Source organism: Scyliorhinus canicula, chromosome 4 (assembly GCF_902713615.1).
Source record: "Scyliorhinus canicula chromosome 4, sScyCan1.1, whole genome shotgun sequence".
Classification (NCBI taxonomy): Eukaryota; Metazoa; Chordata; class Chondrichthyes; order Carcharhiniformes; family Scyliorhinidae; genus Scyliorhinus; species Scyliorhinus canicula.
Genome location: NC_052149.1, coordinates 3806534 through 3826567, shown reverse-complemented (window position 1 = coordinate 3826567; position 20034 = coordinate 3806534). Strand labels below are relative to the sequence as shown.

The 20034-nt window shown below is 48.2% G+C and overlaps 1 protein-coding gene across 1 annotated transcript in view; it reads left to right on the top strand.

The window, feature by feature from the left end:
- The window catches only part of slc44a5b (solute carrier family 44 member 5b), a 436275-nt gene that overhangs the window by 350548 nt on the left and 65693 nt on the right, over positions 1 to 20034 (top strand). The window contains exons 10-11 of the mRNA XM_038793600.1: positions 7270 to 7353; positions 9891 to 10003. Of these exons, the coding sequence (XP_038649528.1) occupies positions 7270 to 7353; positions 9891 to 10003 (197 nt within the window). The remainder of the gene's footprint in view (positions 1 to 7269; positions 7354 to 9890; positions 10004 to 20034) is intronic.

The window sequence follows — 20034 nt, the reverse complement described above, 5'->3', positions numbered from 1 at the left end:
AGCGACATGCATACTTCACATCACACTGGCACTGAAATTCAATATACCACTTGACTCCCTTATCATAAAGTGTAGGGCGGGATTCTCCCCTAACCGGCGGGGCGGGAGATCCCGGTGCCAAGGAGAGGCGTGAACCACTTCGGCGTCGGGCTCCGCACCTTCAGGGGCTAACGGTGCGGAAGGGGCTTGGCGCCGTGCCAAACAGCGCGAAGGGCCTCCACTGGCCGGCGTTAGTTGGCACATGCACGGGAGCGGCAGCGTGTGCTGGTGTCATCCCAGCGCATGCACAGGGGGGATTTGTCTCCGCACCGGCCATGGCAGAGGTCCACAGCAGCCTGTGCGGAGGGAAGGTGTACCCCCGCGGATCGGTGGGCCCCGATCGCGGGCCAGGCACCGTGGGGGCACCCCCCAGGACCAGATACCCCCCCCCCCCCCCCAGGACACCGGAGACCACCCGCAGAGCCAGGTCCCACCAGTACGTGCTAGGTCTAATTTACGCTGGTGGGACTGGCCTAAAACGGGCGGTTGCTTGGCCCATTGCGGGACGGAGAATCGCCGGGGGGGCCGCCGACCAGCACGGCGTTATTCCCGGCCCCGCCAAAACCTTGGCGAGGGAGGGATTCACGCCGCCCCCCGACGATTCTCCGGCCCGGCGGGGTATTCGGAGAATCCCGCCACATCTGTTTGCTGATTTCCTTTGCAATGTTTTTTTGCATTGGGCCTGATGAGTGCAAGATGAAAAGCTTCGACAACTATGTCTATTTGGTCAGCAATCCTCTGGAGTGGAATAGCAGGAGAGGCTGATAGAATGGGGTGAGGAAGGGTGGGAGGTGACTTGTGTTGGGCCACAAGGCCAGTTTCTGTTGTGTAAATCCTGTGTAATTCGATGGAAATAGTGGGTGCTATTTCCAGCTTTAGAAATGAACTCTGCTCTGTTTTAGTGAATGGCTGTGCGTGTGTGACTGCTCCAGCTAACACCTGGCTTACTGACTTTTTCAACGCTTCCCAATGAAGAAGTTAATATTGGACGCTTAACCACTAAACTACAGGAAGCTGTTTGTTCACTTGGCTCTGAGCTCACACAGCACATTGCTCGCTGCTCCAAAACTGGATTTTGTTGACGGGTTCTATGCCGTGTCTATTGCCCAGGGTTCAGTTTGATCTTTCGAGGGACAAGGAGCTGCTGCCGCAGTTGTAGCCCCAGTGCAGGCCAAGCCCCTGACCAGGTCATGTGGCCATTCACCACGTCGCTGTTTGTGGGAGCTTTCTGTGCACACATGGGCTGGCGCATTTCCAACGTTACAACAGTGACTACGCCCCGCAATGTGCTCCACCGGCTGCAAAGTGTCCTGAAGTCACGATGGGCAATAGTCTTTCTTCCTTTAAATGGGGAATTTGCGACGATAGCGCACGGTTTAGGGGCACATTCCAGAGCATTGCTGGGGGCGTGTTGTGGGCGGGAATAGGGAGGGGAATGACACCATCCTCACAGTGAGATATCCTTCGGCCATTTCAACAGCATGTTGAAGCTGAGGTTGATATCTGAAACAGAGAAGCATATAAAATAGAAGCAGGAGGAGGCCATTCGGCCCCTCGAGCCTGCTCGCCATTCATTACGATCATGGCAGATCATCAAGTTCAATACCCTGATCCCACCTTCCCCCCATATCCCTTGGAATTAAAAATCTAAATGATTATCATAAAAAGGCATCTGGGTCACTATCGTCCTTTAGGGAAGGAAATCTGCCGTCCTTACCCGGTCTGGCCTACATGTGACTCCAGGCCCTCAGGGATGGGCAATATTTGCTGGCCCACCCAGCGACACCCTCATCCCATGGACACATTTAAAAAAAGACACTTTGTTACTTTTTCAAATTAATTCACAGGACGTACATCGTTGCCCAGGCCAGCATTTATTGCCCATCCCTAGTTGCCCTTGAGAAGGTGGTGGTGAGCTGCCTTCTTGAACCGCTGCAGTCACTATGGTGTAGGTACATCCACAGTGCTGTTAGGGAGGGGGTTTTGAGATTTTGACCCAGCGACAGTGAAGGAACGGCCGATATATTTCCAAGTCAGGGTGGTGAGGGGCTTGGAGGGGAACCTCCAGGTGGTGGGGTTCCCAGGCATCTGCTGCCCTTGTCCTTCCATGCAGGAGGGGTCGTGAGTTTGGAAGGAGCTGCCTAAGGAGCCTTGGCGAATCCTGCAATGCATCTTGTAGATGGTACACACGGCTGCTGATGCTGCATCGGTGTTGGAGAGCGTGAATGTTTAAGGTTTGATGCTTTGTCCTGGATGGTGTTGAGCTTCATGAGTGTTGTTGGAGCTGCACTCATCCAGGCAAGTGGAGAATATGCCATCACACTCCTGACCTGTGCCTTGTAGATGGTGGGCAGGCTTTGGGGAGTCAGGAGGTGAGTTACTCGCTGCAGGATTCCTCGCCTTTGACATGCTCTTGGATCCACAGCATTAATATGGCAACAATAACAGCAAATTACTGCGGATGCTGGAATCTGAAACAAAAACAGAAATGCTGGAAAATCTCAACATGCCTGACAGCATCTGTGGAGAGAGAAGAGAGCTAATGTTTTGAATGTGGATGACATTCAGATTTAAAACGTTAGCTCCCCTCTCTCTTCACGGATGCTGTCAGACCTACCGAGATTTTCCCAGCATTTTCTGTTTTTGTTATTTAAATGGATAGTCCAGTTCAGTTTCTGATTGGATTCACCTTTCTTTAAATTTAGAGCACCCAATTCTTTTTATGTCCAATTGAGGGACAATTTAGCGTGGCCAATCCACCTACCCTGCACATCTTTCTGGGTTGTGGGGGTGAGACCCACGCAGACACGGGGAGAATGTGCAAACTCCACACGGACAGTGACCCGGGGCCGGGATCGAATCCAGGTCCTCGGCGCCTTGAGGCAGCAATGCTAACCACTGGATTGGATTCATCCTAACTGCCAGCCAAACAGTCCCCTTTCCCCCTCATCTCCAATATTTTTCTTTCCATTAAATAGAATTTTTAACGCTGCAGTGACCTTTCACTGGGGTTTTGCTCGGAGCAGTAACCTGGAGATCCTCCTTTGGTTCCTGGGGACACATGGGAAATCCTGGAGGGTTGGCAACACATAAGTGAAAGCCGTTCTGAAGAAATTTCAGGCCAATATTTGTGTTTATGGCTTGAGAGAAAACGCTGCCCGATCTTCTTCACAGATTCTTCACAGCAGTTCTCAAACTGGGTCGCAGAGTTGAAGAGTTCATCTGAAGCCTCGACTGATCTTACCATTGAGCTTTCTGTGGCAAATCGGTTTACGGATTTCAGACACTCAATCCATCCCAACTTGTCTTCAAACCCTCTAGGTTCTCATGTAACTTCTGCCGATATTCCACCAATGTGCAAGGAGTTACGCCGATATATTCACTAATAATAATTCAGCCACAAACACGTTGATCCACTTTAATGTTCCGAGCTTCACTATCCATGAATGGAAATCTCGCAACTAGATTTTTTTTGTCCCCCGAAGGCAGGCAGAGGGGAATGCACAAACACTTTGCTTCAGTAAGCCTCTTTCATAGAATCTTATAATGCAAAAGGAGGCCATTCAGCCCATCGAGCCTCTCCTGGCACTTTGAAAGAGCTCTCCAATTAATCTTACTATTCTGTTCATTCCCCAGAGCCCGACAAATCTTCCCTCCAATTTATCACCAATTCCCTTTGGAAAGTTATTATTGAATCTGCTTCCACCGCCCTTTCAGGCAGCACCTTCCAGATCACAACAACTCGCTGGGTAAATAACATTCTCCTCATCTCCCCCTCTGCTTCTTTTACCCATTCTCTTCAATCCGTGTACCTCTGGTTACCCTCCCTCCTGTCACTGGAAACACTTTCTCCTCATTTACTCCATCAAAACTCTTGCTGATTTTGAACATCTCGATTCAATCTCCTCGGAACCTTCTCTGCTCCAAGGAGAACGATCCCAGCGTCTCCAGTCTCTCCACACTAATTGAAGTCGCCATTCTGTGCTCCCATTGAAGCCAATTGGCTCTGCATGTGTCAGCTCATCTGCCGACAGCAAGCTACCTGACCACGGGCAACCCTGTCATCTATCCATTCAATATGCGTATTCACTCACTCCCACCCACAGACTTGCACAGTCATTGGCACACACAAACCTTCAGCTGCCTTCTCACGACAGTGATCAGAAATGAGAACCTTTCCCCTCCCGAGCCAGTTGAAGAGCATAAGAACTAGGAGCAGGAGTAGGCCATTTGGCCCCACGAGCCTGCTCCGCCATTCAATCAGATCATGGCTGATCTTTTGTGGACTCAGCTCCACTTACCCGTCCGCTCACCAAATCCCTTAATCCCTTTACTCTTCAAAAATCTATCTACCTTTGCCTTAAAAACATAGATTCACAACCCTTTGGGTGAAGAGGTTCCTCCTAAACTCAGTCCTAAATCTACTTCCCCTTATTTTGAGGCTATGCCCCCTAGTTCTGCTTTCACCCGCCAGTGGAAACAATCTCCATTCTTCTATCTTAGCTATTCCCGTCACAATGTTATATGTTTCTATCAGAACCCCCCCCTCAATCTTCTAAATTCCAAATGAATATCACATTTTTTTTTCATAGAATTTACAGTGCAGAAGGAGGTCATTCGGCCCATTGAGTCTGCACCAGCCCTTGGAAAGAACACCCTCCTTAAGTCCACACCTGCACCCTATCCCCGTAACCCAGTAACCCCACCTAACCTAAGGGCAATTTAGCACGGCCAATCCACCTAACCTGCACATCTTTGGACTGCGGGAGGAAACCGGAGCACCCGGAGGAAATCCACGCAGACACGGGGAGAACGTGCAGACTCCGCACAGACAGTGACCCAAGCTGGGAATCGAACCTGGCACCCTGGAGCTGTGAAGCAACAGTGCTAACCACTGTGCTACCGTGCCGCCCCCTGTACTGCCGTGCCGTATAGTCCAATATGAGTATAGCCCCAGTTTACTCAGTCTCTCCTCATCAGCCAATCCTCTCAACTCTGGAATCAACCTGGTGAATCTCCTCTGCACCCCCTCCACTGCCAGAACATCCTTTCTCAAGTAAGGAGACCACAACTGTATACAGTACTCCAGGCGTGGCCTCACCAGCTCCCTATACAGCTGCAACATAACCTCCCTGCTTTTAAACTCCATCCCTCTAGCAATGAAGGACAAAATTCCATTTGCCTTCTTAATTACCTGCTGTACCCGCAAGCCAACGTTTTGTGATTCATGCAGATGGACACCCAGGTCCCTCTGCACAGCAGCATGCTGCAATTTTTGACCGTTAAAATAATTTAATATTAATTAAATTAATAGTTTAAATAATAATCCATTTTGCTGTTATTCGTACTGAAATGGATGAGCTCACATTTACCAACATTGTATTCCATCTGCCAGACCCTAGCCTACTCACTTAAACTGTCCACAAACCTCTGCAGACTTCCAGTTTCCTCTCCACACTTTACTCTAATTAATTCTAATGACTTTACGTACGGGGACTCTTGGCTGATGACAGTTAATGGGTGGTGCCATCTCTCAATTAAACCTTGCCACTGTCTGTCCAGGGTGATTGAGCAGTTTGGATCAGAAATTGGCTAGCTGGAAGAAGACAAAGGGTGGTGGTTGATGGGAAATGTTCAGCCTGGAGTTCAGTTACTAGTGGTGTACCGCAAGGATCTGTTCTGGGGCCACTGCTGTTTGTCATTTTTATAAATGACTTGAGGAGGGCGTAGAAGGATGGGTGAGTAAATTTGCAGATGACACTAAAGTCGGTGGAGTTGTGGACAGTCGGAAGGATGTTACAAGTTAAAGAGGGACATCAATAAGCTGCAGAGCTGGGCTGAGAGGTGGCAAATGGAGTTTAATACAGAAAAGTGTGAGGTGATTCATTTTGGAAGGAATAACAGGAAGACAGAGTACTGGGCTAATGGTAAGATTCTTGGTAGTGTGGATGAGCAGAGAGATCCATGTCCATAGATCCCCGAAAGTTGCCACCCAGGTTGAGAGGGTTGTTAAGAAGGCGTACGGTGTGTTAGCTTTTATTGGTAGAGGAATTGAGTTTCGGAGCCATGAGGTCATGTTGCAGTTGTACAAAACTCTGGTGCGGCCGCATTTGGAGTATTGCGTGCAGTTCTGGTCGCCGCATTATAGGAAGGATGTGGAAGCATTGGAAAGGATACAGAGGAGATTTATCAGGATGTTTCCTGGTATGGAGGGAAGATCTTACGAGGAAAGGCTGAAGGACGTGAGGCTGTTTTTGTTAGAGAGAAGAAGGTTAAGAGGTGACTTAATTGAGGCATACAAGATGATCAGAAGATTAGATAGAGTGGACAGTGAGAGCCTTTTTCCTCGGATGGTGATGTCTAGCATGAGGGGACATAGCTTTAAATTGAGGGGAGATAGATATAGGACAGATGTCAGAGGTGGGGTCTTTACTCAGAGAGTAGTAAGGGTGTGGAATGCCCTGCCTGCAACAGTAGTGGACTTGCCAACACTAAACGCATTCAAATGGTCATTGGATAGGCATATGGACAATAAGGGAATAGTGTTGATGGGTTTTAGAGGGGTTTCACAGGTCAGCGCAACATCGAGGGCCGAAGGGCCTGTACTGCGCTGTGATGTTCTATGTTCATTGAGGTGGGTGTAAAAGATCCCATTATGAAGAGAAAGGGCAGGGTAGTTCCCCTGTGGTGTCCTGATAATTATTGCTCAACCAACACCACTAAACAAAAGAGATTTTCTGCCCGGTATCAAGGATTGATGTGTATGGGATCTGACTGTGTGAGAATTGGCTGCCACATTTCCTACGTTACAACATTGACTACACTTCAAGAGCATTTTATTGGCTGTAAAGTGCCGTGGGATATCCTGAGGTTGCGGAAGGTGCTAAATAAATTCACGTTATTTCTTTATTAGTTTATTGATCTGAACATCATAAAGAAATCCATTCAGAACAGTGGGTCATTGACAGAAAATGTACACACCAATTCAGTCTTCCGCAATAGAATTGTCAAGTGAGGCAGCTTCTGAAGGCTAACACTGTATTTCAGTTGAATGTGATGTCATGTACCTGCTGCAGTCTCATCTAATGCCCTGCTTTTAACGTGCAGATATTATTAACCTGCTGTGTCCTCACATCCCACTATAATGAACTGTCTCATTAAACCAGTGCTTAGAGTGAATAATTATGAATGAATGAGTGCAAGACACAATGTGCTTTCAATTTATTGCAGAGGAATAAATCATGTACTTGACGCCAGGGAGATTTGGATGAAGATATTTGAAGACTACACCAACTCCTGGTATTGGATTTTAATGTGAGTACTGATGAAGGAGCCACCTTACGGCAGGAACATGACTCCGGATTGTTAACACAGTCAGCGCTGTCTGGGCTAAATTGATTTACGGCCCCTCAGTTTTCAAGGCAATTTCACACCGACCTTTTACCCTATCTTAATGTCGCTCTCTGTGAATAACATAGCACTGATAGGTGACACCAATTTATCTGCCAGCTCTCTGTTTACGTTTGAGGAATCTGACTGGAAGCTGCGAGTAATTAAGCACTGGGGAGGTTTGTAGCACTGCGCTGGTCAGATTGGCAAACTTAAGGCTGTCAGACATTATTCAATCCATGTTTGACTTTGACACCAGAGCCATGGCTTTCCAGTTTCAGGACAGTTAGATCAATGTGTTTTGCTCCATACGAGCATTGGGATTATGATCGGCTCCATCATTCCGTCTTGAAGCAGACCACATCCCTGGTGTAATAACAGCAACTTGGGTTTATAAATAACACCTTTTTTTAAATTTAGAGTACCCAATTATTTTTTCCAGTTAAGGGCCAATCCACCTACCCTGCACATCTTTGGGTTGTGGGGGCGAAACCCACGCAGACACGGGGAGAATGTGCAAACTCCACACGGACAGTGACCCAGGGCCAGGATTCGAATCCAGGTCCTCAGCGCCGTGAGGCAGCAATGCTAACCACTGTGCCACCGTGCTGCCCATAAATAACACCTTTAATACAGTCGAACCTCCCAAAGTATTTCACAGAAACATTAATCAGACAAAACGTGTCAGGGAGCCCCATAAGTAGGTCATACACAGGACAGGTGACCGAAACCTTGATCAGAGATCTCGGTTTTCATGAGCGTCTGGAAAAGGGGGAAAGAGCGAGGGAGAGTGGGAGAGGTTTAGAACGGGAATCGTAGGGCTAGAGGAGGTTGCAACGATTGGCTGTAGGAAAACTTTGGGGGTATCCTGAGGTTATGAAAGGCACTATATAAATGCAGACCTTCATTTGCCTCTTCCCTCTCCCGGTGGAGAATCATTGTATCTCCGCCACGCCTTGTCCAGACACTTCCAAAGTTGTCTTCTTCAAGAATTCCAGCTTTTCCTTTGTGAAAGCTGTGCAAAAGATGCTGCTTCTTTCACCTATCCCGAGGAGGCAATGCCATCAGGTAATAACATCTGCAGGAAAATAAAATCTCCTCAGCTCCTCCTTTATATTTTTGGTGATTGTAGAACAATACCGTACAGAATGAGACCATTCAGCCCATCGTGTCTGTGCTGGCCCTTTGAAAGAGCTATCCAGTTAGTCCCTCGCCCTTCCCCCACATCCCTTTCCCCATTAAATATTTATTAATTCCCTTTTAAAAGTTACGATTGGTACTGCTGCCACCCATCTGTTTAGCTCACAGGGCTAAATCGCTGGCTTTGAAAGCAGACAAAGGCAAGCCAGCAGCACGGTTCGATTCCCGTAACAGCCTCCCTGAACAGGCGCCGGAATGTGGCGACTAGGGGCTTTTCACAGTAACTTCATTGAAGCCTACTCGTGACAATAAGCAATTTTCATTTCATTTCATTTCATCTTCCAGGCACATTGGTTGGGTTACAAACACATCCTCATCTCCCCCTCTGGTTCTTTTGTCAATTAGCTTTAATCTGTGACGTCTCAGTCACTTAGAAACACTTTCTCCTAATTTACTCCCATCAAAATCCCTCATGATTTTGAACACCTCCTTCAAATCTCCTCTTAACCTTCTCCGCTAGAAGGAGAATAACCTCAGTCTCTCCACATTCACGGAAATCCCTCATCCCTGCTCCCAATCTGTTCCTGTGGGGTTTCGAGAGGGTGCGCTGCCCTGAGGGACCAGACCTCAGGTCAGACATTAAACCAAGGCCCCATTTGCCCTCTCAAGTGGGGGTTTAAAAAAAAGTCACAAAACCACCGTTTCAAAGGACAGGGAAGATCATCCTGACGAATATTCACCCCCAACTTGTATCACTAAATTGACACATTATCATAGAATTTGCAGTGCAGAAGGAGGTCATTCAGCCCATCAAGTTTGAACTGGCCCTTGGAAAGAGCACCCCACTTAAACCCACACCTCCACCCAGTAAACCCACCTAACCTTTTTTGGACAGTAAGGGCAATTGATCATGGCCAATCCTAACCTACACATCTTTAGACTGTGAGAGGAAGCCGGAGCACCCGGAGGAAACCCACGCAGACACGGGGAGAACGTGCAGACTCCACACAGACAGTGACCCAAGCCTGGAATCGAACCTGGGACCCTGGAGCTGTGAAGCAGCTGTGCTAACCACTATGCTACCGTGCTGCCCGTGACCTCCCTGTTCTGACTATTATCTGACTATTATCATATTACTGTTGCTGCATTACTGTGTGCAGTTTGGCTGCCTGTTTCCATATTGCTTTCGTACCTCATTGGCTGGACAGCGTCATGTGACATGTGAAGTTGAGAAAGGTGCTATATAAATGTAAATTGAATGGAAATAGTTGCGTTTCACTCTTTGCCCTATTTTCCTGACTGTGAATGTGTTTTTGTTACAGTGGATTGGTCATTGCAATGGCCGTGAGTTTACTCTTCATCCTCCTGCTGCGTTTTACAGCCGGGGTCTTGTTCTGGTTTGTCATCTTTGCTGTGGTCGCAGTGATTGGTTACGGTAGGTACCCCCTCCTTTTATTCGGTATATATCTGTGTGTGTGTGATGGCCACAGATCGGATCTGTGTGTGTCTAATTTAAGTAATCGTACATGAGAGCTGGTCAGTCAGGGAATCTTGCAGCAGGTAGCTCACCTCCTGACCCCCCCCCCCCCACACACACACACACACACAAAGCCTGTCCACCATCTACAAGGCACAAGTCAGGAGTGTGATGGAATACTCTCCACTTGACTGGATGAGCGCAGCTCCAGCAACACTCAAGAAGCTCGACACCATCCAGGACAAAGCAGCCCGTTGATTGCTCCCCCTTCCACAAACATTCACCCCCCCCCCCCCACCACCAACGAACAGTATCAGCCGTGTGCACAATCTACAAGATGCACTGCAAGTTTTTTTACACAGAGCCAGGGACGATTGTGACATTTCAGGGGCATCTTGACAAATACATGAATAGGATGGGAATAGAGGGATACGGACCCAGGAAGTGTAGAAGATTTTAGTTTAGACAGGCAGCATGGTCGGCACGGGCTTGGAGGGCCGAAGGGCCTGTTCCTGTGCTGTACTTTTCTTTGTTCGTTGTAGTTGATTTGCACTTGCTTTTTTAACATTTTTTACAGTCCTCTCTCCTATTTTCACACTATTCCTTCATACAATGGTTCTTAAATTGTTACGGAAAGATTTTCCAGGGACCCCCGACACAGGACCGGCTTTGTGGTGGTCAAATATCCAGGACGTCAGAGTCAAGTGGAATGAAATGAGCAGCAGCTAGAAGTGTGCTCGGCTCCCTACCGTGCTCTTGCACATCTCCCGCTCCCCTGAGGAGAGGCAGACCGCCGTGAGAAACTGGACACACACAACTCACTGAAATCTGTAATTAACAACAGAGCGAGGCATGAGGTGATTAAACCCCCCCCTCCCTCCCCAACCCACCCAGACGTCCGGGAACCATAGCTGCAAAGGGGCTTGCTCCTCCCAAGCCATGCTGGCTGTGATTCAATGAGTGGATCTCTCGCCTCTGAATCAAGAAGTCTGTTAGCTCAGACCCCGCGGTTGTGATTGAGATCCAGGCTGATGCTCCCAGTGCAATACTGAGGGAGAGCGGCACTGTCGGAGGTGCTGACTGGCGAGGGCGGCATGTGGCACAGCACGTTAGCACTGGTACTGCGGCGCTGAGGACCTGGGTTCGAATCCCGGCTCTGGGTCACTGTCCGTGTGGAGTTTGCACATTCTCCCCGTGTCTGCGTGGGTTTCGCCCCCACAACCCAAAGATGTGCAGGGCAGGTGAATTGGCCATGCTAAATTGCCCCTTAATTGGAAAAAAAAGAATAATTGGGTACTCTAAATTGAAAAAAAGGAAAGAGGTGTTGACTGGCTGGTAAGATGTCAACCGAGGTCCCATCTGGCCATCAGAGGAACGTTTATGTTCCCATGGCAGTATTTTGTGGATGAGAGCAGGGAAGATCAATATTTATCGGTTAACCAACATCACTAATGACCTGGTCATTGTGGCATTGCTGTTTGTGGGATCGTGCTGTGTAGAAATGGACAGCCCACATTTCCTACATTAGAAAAGTGACTACGCTTCTAGAAGGCACGTTATTAGCTGGGAAGCACTTTGCGATGCGGTTGTGAAAGGTGCAATGGAAATACAAGTTATTTTTTTCTCTACACTTAATGCGTGACACGTCTCGGATTTCTCTTGGGGAGCAGGAAGCAGCAGTGCCTGGTGATGCTTTTACCGTGAAGCGTTCCACAGCTCAGCTGAGCGTTCCATCTTCCTCAGTTACTGATCTTTGACTCTCGCTCTGGACGGATGTTCTGATTGAGTTCCAATCTCTGAAACGTGTTCCGCGTGGTGGAAGAGAGTTCCAGCCTGTCTCACTGAACAACATTTCTGTATCGGACCCAATTTACAGTTTTACTCAGACAGAAATGGGATTTCATATCGACTGGCGTTAGGTGTCCCTGAAAATAACTTGCTTGTCATTCTGAGAGGGAGAGACAATCTCGAAGCATCATCTGGGGTTAGGAAAGGCACAAATACAGGAGGGCTGGAAAGATCGATCAATCGACTATTATAGTGTTAGAAAAGAAGGATGGACAAAAACAGAATTTATTTGCTTAGAATTAATGGGCAACAGGGGCTATATTGTGCTACTGATTGTATACAATAGGCCACTGAGTATATACCATAGGCCACTGAGCATATACCATAGGCCACCGAGTATATACCGTAGGCTACTGAGTATATACCATAGGCCACTGAGTATATACCATAGGCCACTGAGTATATACCATAGGCCACTGAGTATATACCATAGGCAATTGGATGTATACCATAGGCTACTGAGTATATACCATAGGCCACTGAGTATATACCATAGGCCACTGAGTATATACCATAGGCCACTGAGCATATACCATAGACCACTGAGTATATACCATAGGCCACTGAGTATATACCATAGGCCACTGAGCATATACCATAGACCACTGAGTATATACCATAGGCCACAGCATATACCATAGGCTACTGAGCATATACCATAGGCCACTGAGTATATACCATAGGCCACTGAGTATATACCATAGGCTACTGAGTATATACCATAGGCAATTGGATGTATACCATAGGCTACTGAGTATATACCATAGGCTACTGAGCATATACCATAGGCCACTGAGCATATACCATAGACCACTGAGTATATACCATAGGCCACAGCATATACCATAGGCCACTGAGCATATACCATAGGCCACTGAGCATATACCATAGGCCACTGAGTATATACCATAGGCCACTGAGTATATACCATAGGCCACTGAGTATATACCATAGGCAATTGGATGTATACCATAGGCTACTGAGTATATACCATAGGCCACTGAGTATATACCATAGGCCACTGAGTATATACCATAGGCTACTGAGTATATACCATAGGCCACTGAGTATATACCATAGGCCACTGAGTATATGCCATAGGCCACTGAGTATATACCATAGGCTACTGAGTATATACCATAGGCCACTGAGTATATACCATAGGCTACTGAGTATATACCATAGGCCAGTGAGTATATGCCATAGGCCACTGTGTATATACCATAGGCAATTGGATGTATACCATAGGCCACTGAGTATATACCATAGGCCACTGAGCATATACCATAGGCCACTGAGTATATGCCATAGGCCACTGAGTATATACCATAGGCTACTGAGTATATACCATAGGCCAGTGAGTATATACCATAGGCCACTGAGTATATACCATAGGCCACTGAGTATATACCATAGGCTACTGAGTATATACCATAGGCCACTGAGTATATACCATAGGCCACTGAGTATATACCATAGGCCACTGAGTATATACCATAGGCCACTGAGTATATACCATAGGCTACTGAGTATACACCATAGGCTACTGAGTATATACCATAGGCCACTGAGTATATACCATAGGCTACTGAGTATATACCATAGGCCACTGAGTATATACCATAGGCCACTGAGTATATACCATAGACCACTGAGTATATACCATAGGCCACTGAGTATATACCATAGGCCACTGAGTATATACCATAGGCCACTGAGTATATACCATAGGCCACTGAGCATATACCATATGCCACTGAGTATATACCATAGGCTACTGAGTATATACCATAGGCCACTGAGTATATACCATAGGCTACTGAGTATATACCATAGGCCACTGAGTATATACCATAGGCCACTGAGCATATACCATAGGCCACTGAGTATATACAATAGGCTACTGAGTATATACCATAGGCTACTGAGTATATACCATAGGCCACTGAGCATATACCATAGGCTACTGAGTATATACCATAGGCTACTGAGTATATACCATAGGCTACTGAGTATATACCATAGGTCACTGAGTATATACCATAGGCAATTGGATGTATACCATAGGCTACTGAGTATATACCATAGGCCACTGAGTATATACCATAGGCCACTGAGCATATACCATAGACCACTGAGTATATACCATAGGCCACTGAGCATATACCATAGGCCACTGAGTATATACCATAGGCCACTGAGTATATACCATAGACCACTGAGTATATACCATAGGCCACTGAGCATATACCATAGGCCACTGAGTATATACCATAGGCCACTGAGTATATATCATAGGCCACTGAGCATATACCATAGACCACTGAGTATATACCATAGGCCACTGAGTATATACCATAGGCCACTGAGTATATACCATAGGCCAGTGAGTATATACCATAGGCCACAGCATATACCATAGGCCACTGAGCATATACCATAGGCCACTGAGTATATACCATAGGCCACTGAGTATATACCATAGGCCAGTGAGTATATACCATAGGCCACTGAGTATATACCATAGGCCACTGAGTATATACCATAGGCCACTGAGTATATACCATAGGCCACTGAGTATATACCATAGGCCACTGAATATATACCATAGGCCAGTGAGTATATACCATAGGCCACTGAGTATATACCATAGGCCAGTGAGTATATACCATAGACCACTGAGTATATACCATAGGCAACTGAGTATATACCATAGGCCACTGAGTATATACCATAGGCCACTGAGTATATACCATAGGCTACTGAGTATATACCATAGGCCACTGAGTATATACCATAGGCCACTGAGCATATACCATAGGCTACTGAGTATATACCATAGGCTACTGAGTATATACCATAGGCTACTGAGTATATACCATAGGCCACTGAGTATATACCATAGGCAATTGGATGTATACCATAGGCTACTGAGTATATACCATAGGCTACTGAGTATATACCATAGGCTACTGAGTATATACCATAGGCTACTGGGTATATACCATAGGCCACTGAGTATATACCATAGGCAATTGGATGTATACCATAGGCTACTGAGTATATACCATAGGCCACTGAGTATATACCATAGGCCACTGAGTATACACCATAGGCCACTGAGTATATACCATAGGCCACTGAGTATATACCATAGGCCACTGAGTATATACCATAGGCCACTGAGTATATACCATAGGCTACTGAGTATATACCATAGGCCACTGAGTATATACCATAGGCCACTGAGCATATACCATAGGCCACTGAATATATACCATAGGCCACTGAGTATATACCATAGGCTACTGAGTATATACCATAGGCTACTGAGTATATACCATAGGTCACTGAGTATATACCATAGGCCAGTGGATATATACCAAAAGCTACTGGGTGCATACAATAAGTCACTGGGTATACACCACAGGCCACTGGGTATACACCATAATCCGGGACTGACGTATGAGGAGAGATTGAATCGGTTAGGATGTATTCGCTGGAGTTCAGAAGAATGAGGGGGGATCTCATAGAAACCTGTAAAATTCTAACAGGACTGGACAGGGTAGATGCAGGAAGGATGTTCCCGATGGTGGGGGGTGTACAGAAGCAGGGGTCACAGTCTGAGGATACGGGGGTAGACCATTTAGGATGGAGATGAGGAGAAATCTCTTCCCCAGAGAGTGGGCGGCCTGTGGAATCCGCTACCAGAGAAAGTAGTTGAGGCCAAAACGTTATTTTTCAAGAAGGAATTTGATATAGCACTTGGGGTGAAGGGGACCAAAGGTTTTGGGGGGGAAAGTGGGATTAGGCCATTGAGTTGGATGATCAGCCGTGATCATAATGAATGGGGGAGCATGCTCAAAGGGCTGAATGGCCTCCTCCTGCTCCTATTTACTATACTTCGATGTAAATGCAATAGGCCACTGGCTGTATACTTTGGGTATATCCCAAAGGCCATTGGGTATATAACGGAGGCCACTGTGTATATACAATAAGCCACTACGGGCAACCGAATAGTGAGAAGGAGACAGAGAAGAACATTTGGAGGAAAAGATCAGAAAGGTTCCAGAACTACAGAACAGCAATAATGTAAAATTTCAAGATCATAATGCAGACTAAGATAATAAAAGTGTAAAGGAAAAAGAAGGGGGGGGGGGGGGGGGAGAATTCCTGAACCAGGCACAATATGTGTACATGTTGTTAATGTCTACAAAAGTCAGGGTTCCTGTGTATGAATGTATTAATTTGCATATTCTGGAAGCTACATATATTAATACGCAGGACCATGTTCTTTGCAGACAGAAAGAACCTGTATACACATTGCGCCTGTTTCAGCTGAATAAAATGAGTGATAGCCATTCGCCATTTCATTCGTCAGGGCAACGCCTTGACCAATCAAAGCCAAACTGCCTGCTTTAAATTTTCAATCACTGCTTGGCAATTAACTGTCAGTCACCATCAACTGGTACATTCTCCATGGCAATGCCTATACCAATCTGCGTCACCTTGCCAACCAATCAACATTGTCTTCTCATACAGCACACAGTTGTTGTGTCCCCGGACTTCGCTATTCATACGATGCGGGCAAGGTGAAAAACATGGACAGAAATTATTTTCTGTATCGCTCAAGTTCTATTCCCCAAAATGGCTGCTGCAGAGATCAAAGACATCAACACATTCTCACCTTTCCCGCAACATTCCGTGTTACACACGGTCAGATGAGAATTGAATATGTTCCAGCAAATAAAAAGATACAGAGCCCGAGTGACACGGGAAAGGGGGCGGAGGTGGGAGGTGGGAACAGAATAACTCTTTCAGAGAGCTGGCACAGACTCAATGAGCCAAACATCCTCCTTCTGCGCTGTAATGTTTGACAATTCCAGGAACACCTTGTGCAAACGTTGAATCAGTTTTGTCTCTGATTTCACAATGATACAACCTCCGTCCACACGAGGTGTGGAACCGAAGGAGGAGGCTGCTCTCGGTGCTCTGGGAATTATACGTGAAGGAACAGACCTGCTATTTCCAAACTTTCTGCTGCCAGCACCCTGTCGCTTAGCAGCTGAGACCTTGAGAAAGCGGAGGCGGCAGATTGTATCTGTGGCAGGTGGCAAGGAGCTGATCTCTGAGCGCTGAGTGCAATCGGTACTCGGAGAGGAGTAAGGAACGGCAGACGTCCAGTGTCAGCCACAGCAGCATTGCAGCTGATGCAAAGCTTGTGGACAAAACAGAGGCTGAGCAAGATGGGAAAGAAAGAATAAATAAGAAAGAGTGTTTACACCCAGCTCCTCACCTCAGGATGTTCCAACACATTTCACAGCCAATGAATTATTTTTAAAGTGTAGTTGCTGTTCTAATGTTCAAAATATGGCAGCCGTTTTGTGCACAGCAAGCTGCCACACACAGCAACGTGATAATGACCCAAAAATCTAAATAATAAACGGCAGGTAGTCACCAGAGCACGAAGCATAAATCTCCCTGTTCTTTAAATCATTTATATACATCGGAGCGAGTGGTCAGGGTTTTGGCTTAGCAACTCATCCAAAACATGGCACCTCTGACAGTGCAGCACTCCCTCAGTACTGACCCTCTGACAGTGCAGCACTCCCTCAGTACTGACCCTCTGACAATGCAGCACTCCCTCCGTACTAACCATCTGACAGTGCGGCGCTCCCTCAGTATTGACCCTCTGACAGTGCGGCACTCCCTCAGTACTGACCCTCTGACAGTGCAGAGCTCCCTCAGTACTGACCCTCTGACAGTGCGGCACTCCCTCAGTACTGACCCTCTGACAGTGCAGCACTCCCTCAGCACTGACCATCTGACAGTGCGGCACTCCCTCAGTACTGACCCTCTGACAGTGCAGCACTCCCTCAGTACTGACCCTCTGACAGTGCAGCGCTCCCACAGTACTGACCCTCTGACAGAGCAGCACTCCCTCAGTACTGACCCTCTGACAGTGCAGCACTCCCTCAGTACTGACCCTCTGACAGTGCGGCACTCCCTCAGTACTGACCCTCTGACAGTGCAGCACTCCCTCAGTACTGACCCTCTGACAGTGCAGCACTCCCTCAGCACTGACCATCTGACAGTGCGGCACTCCCTCAGTACTGACCCTCTGACAGTGCAGCACTCCCTCAGTACTGACCCTCTGACAGTGCAGCGCTCCCTCAGTACTGACCCTCTGACAGTGCAGCACTCCCTCAGTACTGACCCTCTGACAGTGCGGCACTCCCTCAGTACTGACCCTCTGACAGTGCAGCACTCCCTCAGTACTGACCCTCTGACAGTGCAGCACTCCCTCAGCACTGACCATCTGACAGTGCGGCACTCCCTCAGTACTGACCCTCTGACAGTGCAGCACTCCCTCAGTACTGACCCTCTGACAGTGCAGCACTCCCTCAGTACTGACCCTCTGACAGTGCAGCACTCCCTCAGTACTGACCCTCTGACAGTGCGGCAGTTCCTCAGTACTGACCCTCTGACAGTGCAGCACTCCCTCAGTACTGACCCTCTGACAGTGCGGCACTCCCTCAGTACTGACCCTCTGACAGTGCAGCGCCTCCTCAGTACTGACCCTCTGACAGTGCGGCACTCCCTCAGTACTGACCCTCTGACAGTGCGGCACTCCCTCAGTACTGACCCTCTGACAGTGCAGCACTCCCTCAGTACTGACCCTCTGACAGTGCAGCACTCCCTCAGTACTGACCCTCTGACAGTGCAGCACTCCCTCAGTACTGACCCTCTGACAGTGCGGCACTCCCTCAGTACTGACCCTCTGACAGTGCGGCACTCCCTCAGTACTGACCCACTGACAGTGCAGCACTCCCTCAGTACTGACCCTCTGACAGTGCAGCACTCCCTCAGTACTGACCCTCTGACAGTGCAGCACTCCCTCAGTACTGACCCTCTGACAGTGCGGCACTCCCTCAGTACTGACCCTCTGACAGAGCGGCGCTCCCTCAGTACTGACCCTCTGACAGTGCAGCACTCCCTCAGTACTGACCCTCTGACAGTGCAGCACTCCCTCAGTACTGACCCTCTGACTGTGCGGCACTCCCTCAGTACTGACCCTCTGACAGTGCAGCACTCCCTCAGTACTGACCCTCTGACAGTGCGGCACTCCCTCAGTACTGACCCTCTGACAGTGCAGCACTCCCTCAGTACTGACCCTCTGACAGTGCGGCACTCCCTCAGTACTGACCCTCTGACAGTGCAGCACTCCCTCAGTACTGACCCTCTGACAGTGCAGCACTCCCTCAGTACTGACCGTCCGACAGTGCAGCACTCCCTCAGCACTGACCCTCTGACAGTGCGGCACTCCCTCAGTACTGACCCTCTGACAGTGCAGCACTCTCTCAGTACTAACCCTCTGACAGTGCGGCACTCCCTCAGTACTGACCCTCTAACAGTGCAGCACTCCCTCAGTACTGACCCTCTGACAGTGCAGCGCTCCCTCAGTACTGACCCTCTGACAGTGCGGCAGTCCCTCAGTACTGACCCTCTGACAGTGCAGCACTCCCTCAGCACTGACCCTCTGACAGTGCAGCACTCCCTCAGTACTGACCCTCTGACAGTGCAGCACTCCCTCAGTACTGACCCTCTGACAGTGCAGCACTCCCTCAGTACTGACCCTCTGACAGTGCGGCACTCCCTCAGAACTGACCCTCTGACAGTGCGGCAGTTCCTCAGTACTGACCCTCTGACAGTGCAGCACTCCCTCAGTACTGACCCTCTGACAGTGCGGCACTCCCTCAGTACTGACCCTCTGACAGTGCAGCGCCTCCTCAGTACTGACCCTCTGACAGTGCGGCACTCCCTCAGTACTGACCCTCTGACAGTGCGGCACTCCCTCAGTACTGACCCTCTGACAGTGCAGCACTCCCTCAGTACTGACCCTCTGACAGTGCAGCACTCCCTCAGTACTGACCCTCTGACAGTACAGCACTCCCTCAGTACTGACCCTCTGACAGTGCAGCAATCCCTCAGTACTGACCCTCTGACAGTGCAGCAGTCCCTCAGTACTGACGCTCTGACAGTGCAGCACTCCCTCAGTACTGACCCTCTGACAGTGCAGCAATCCCTCATTACAGACCCTCTGACAGTGCGGCACTCCCTCAGTACTGACCCTCTGACGG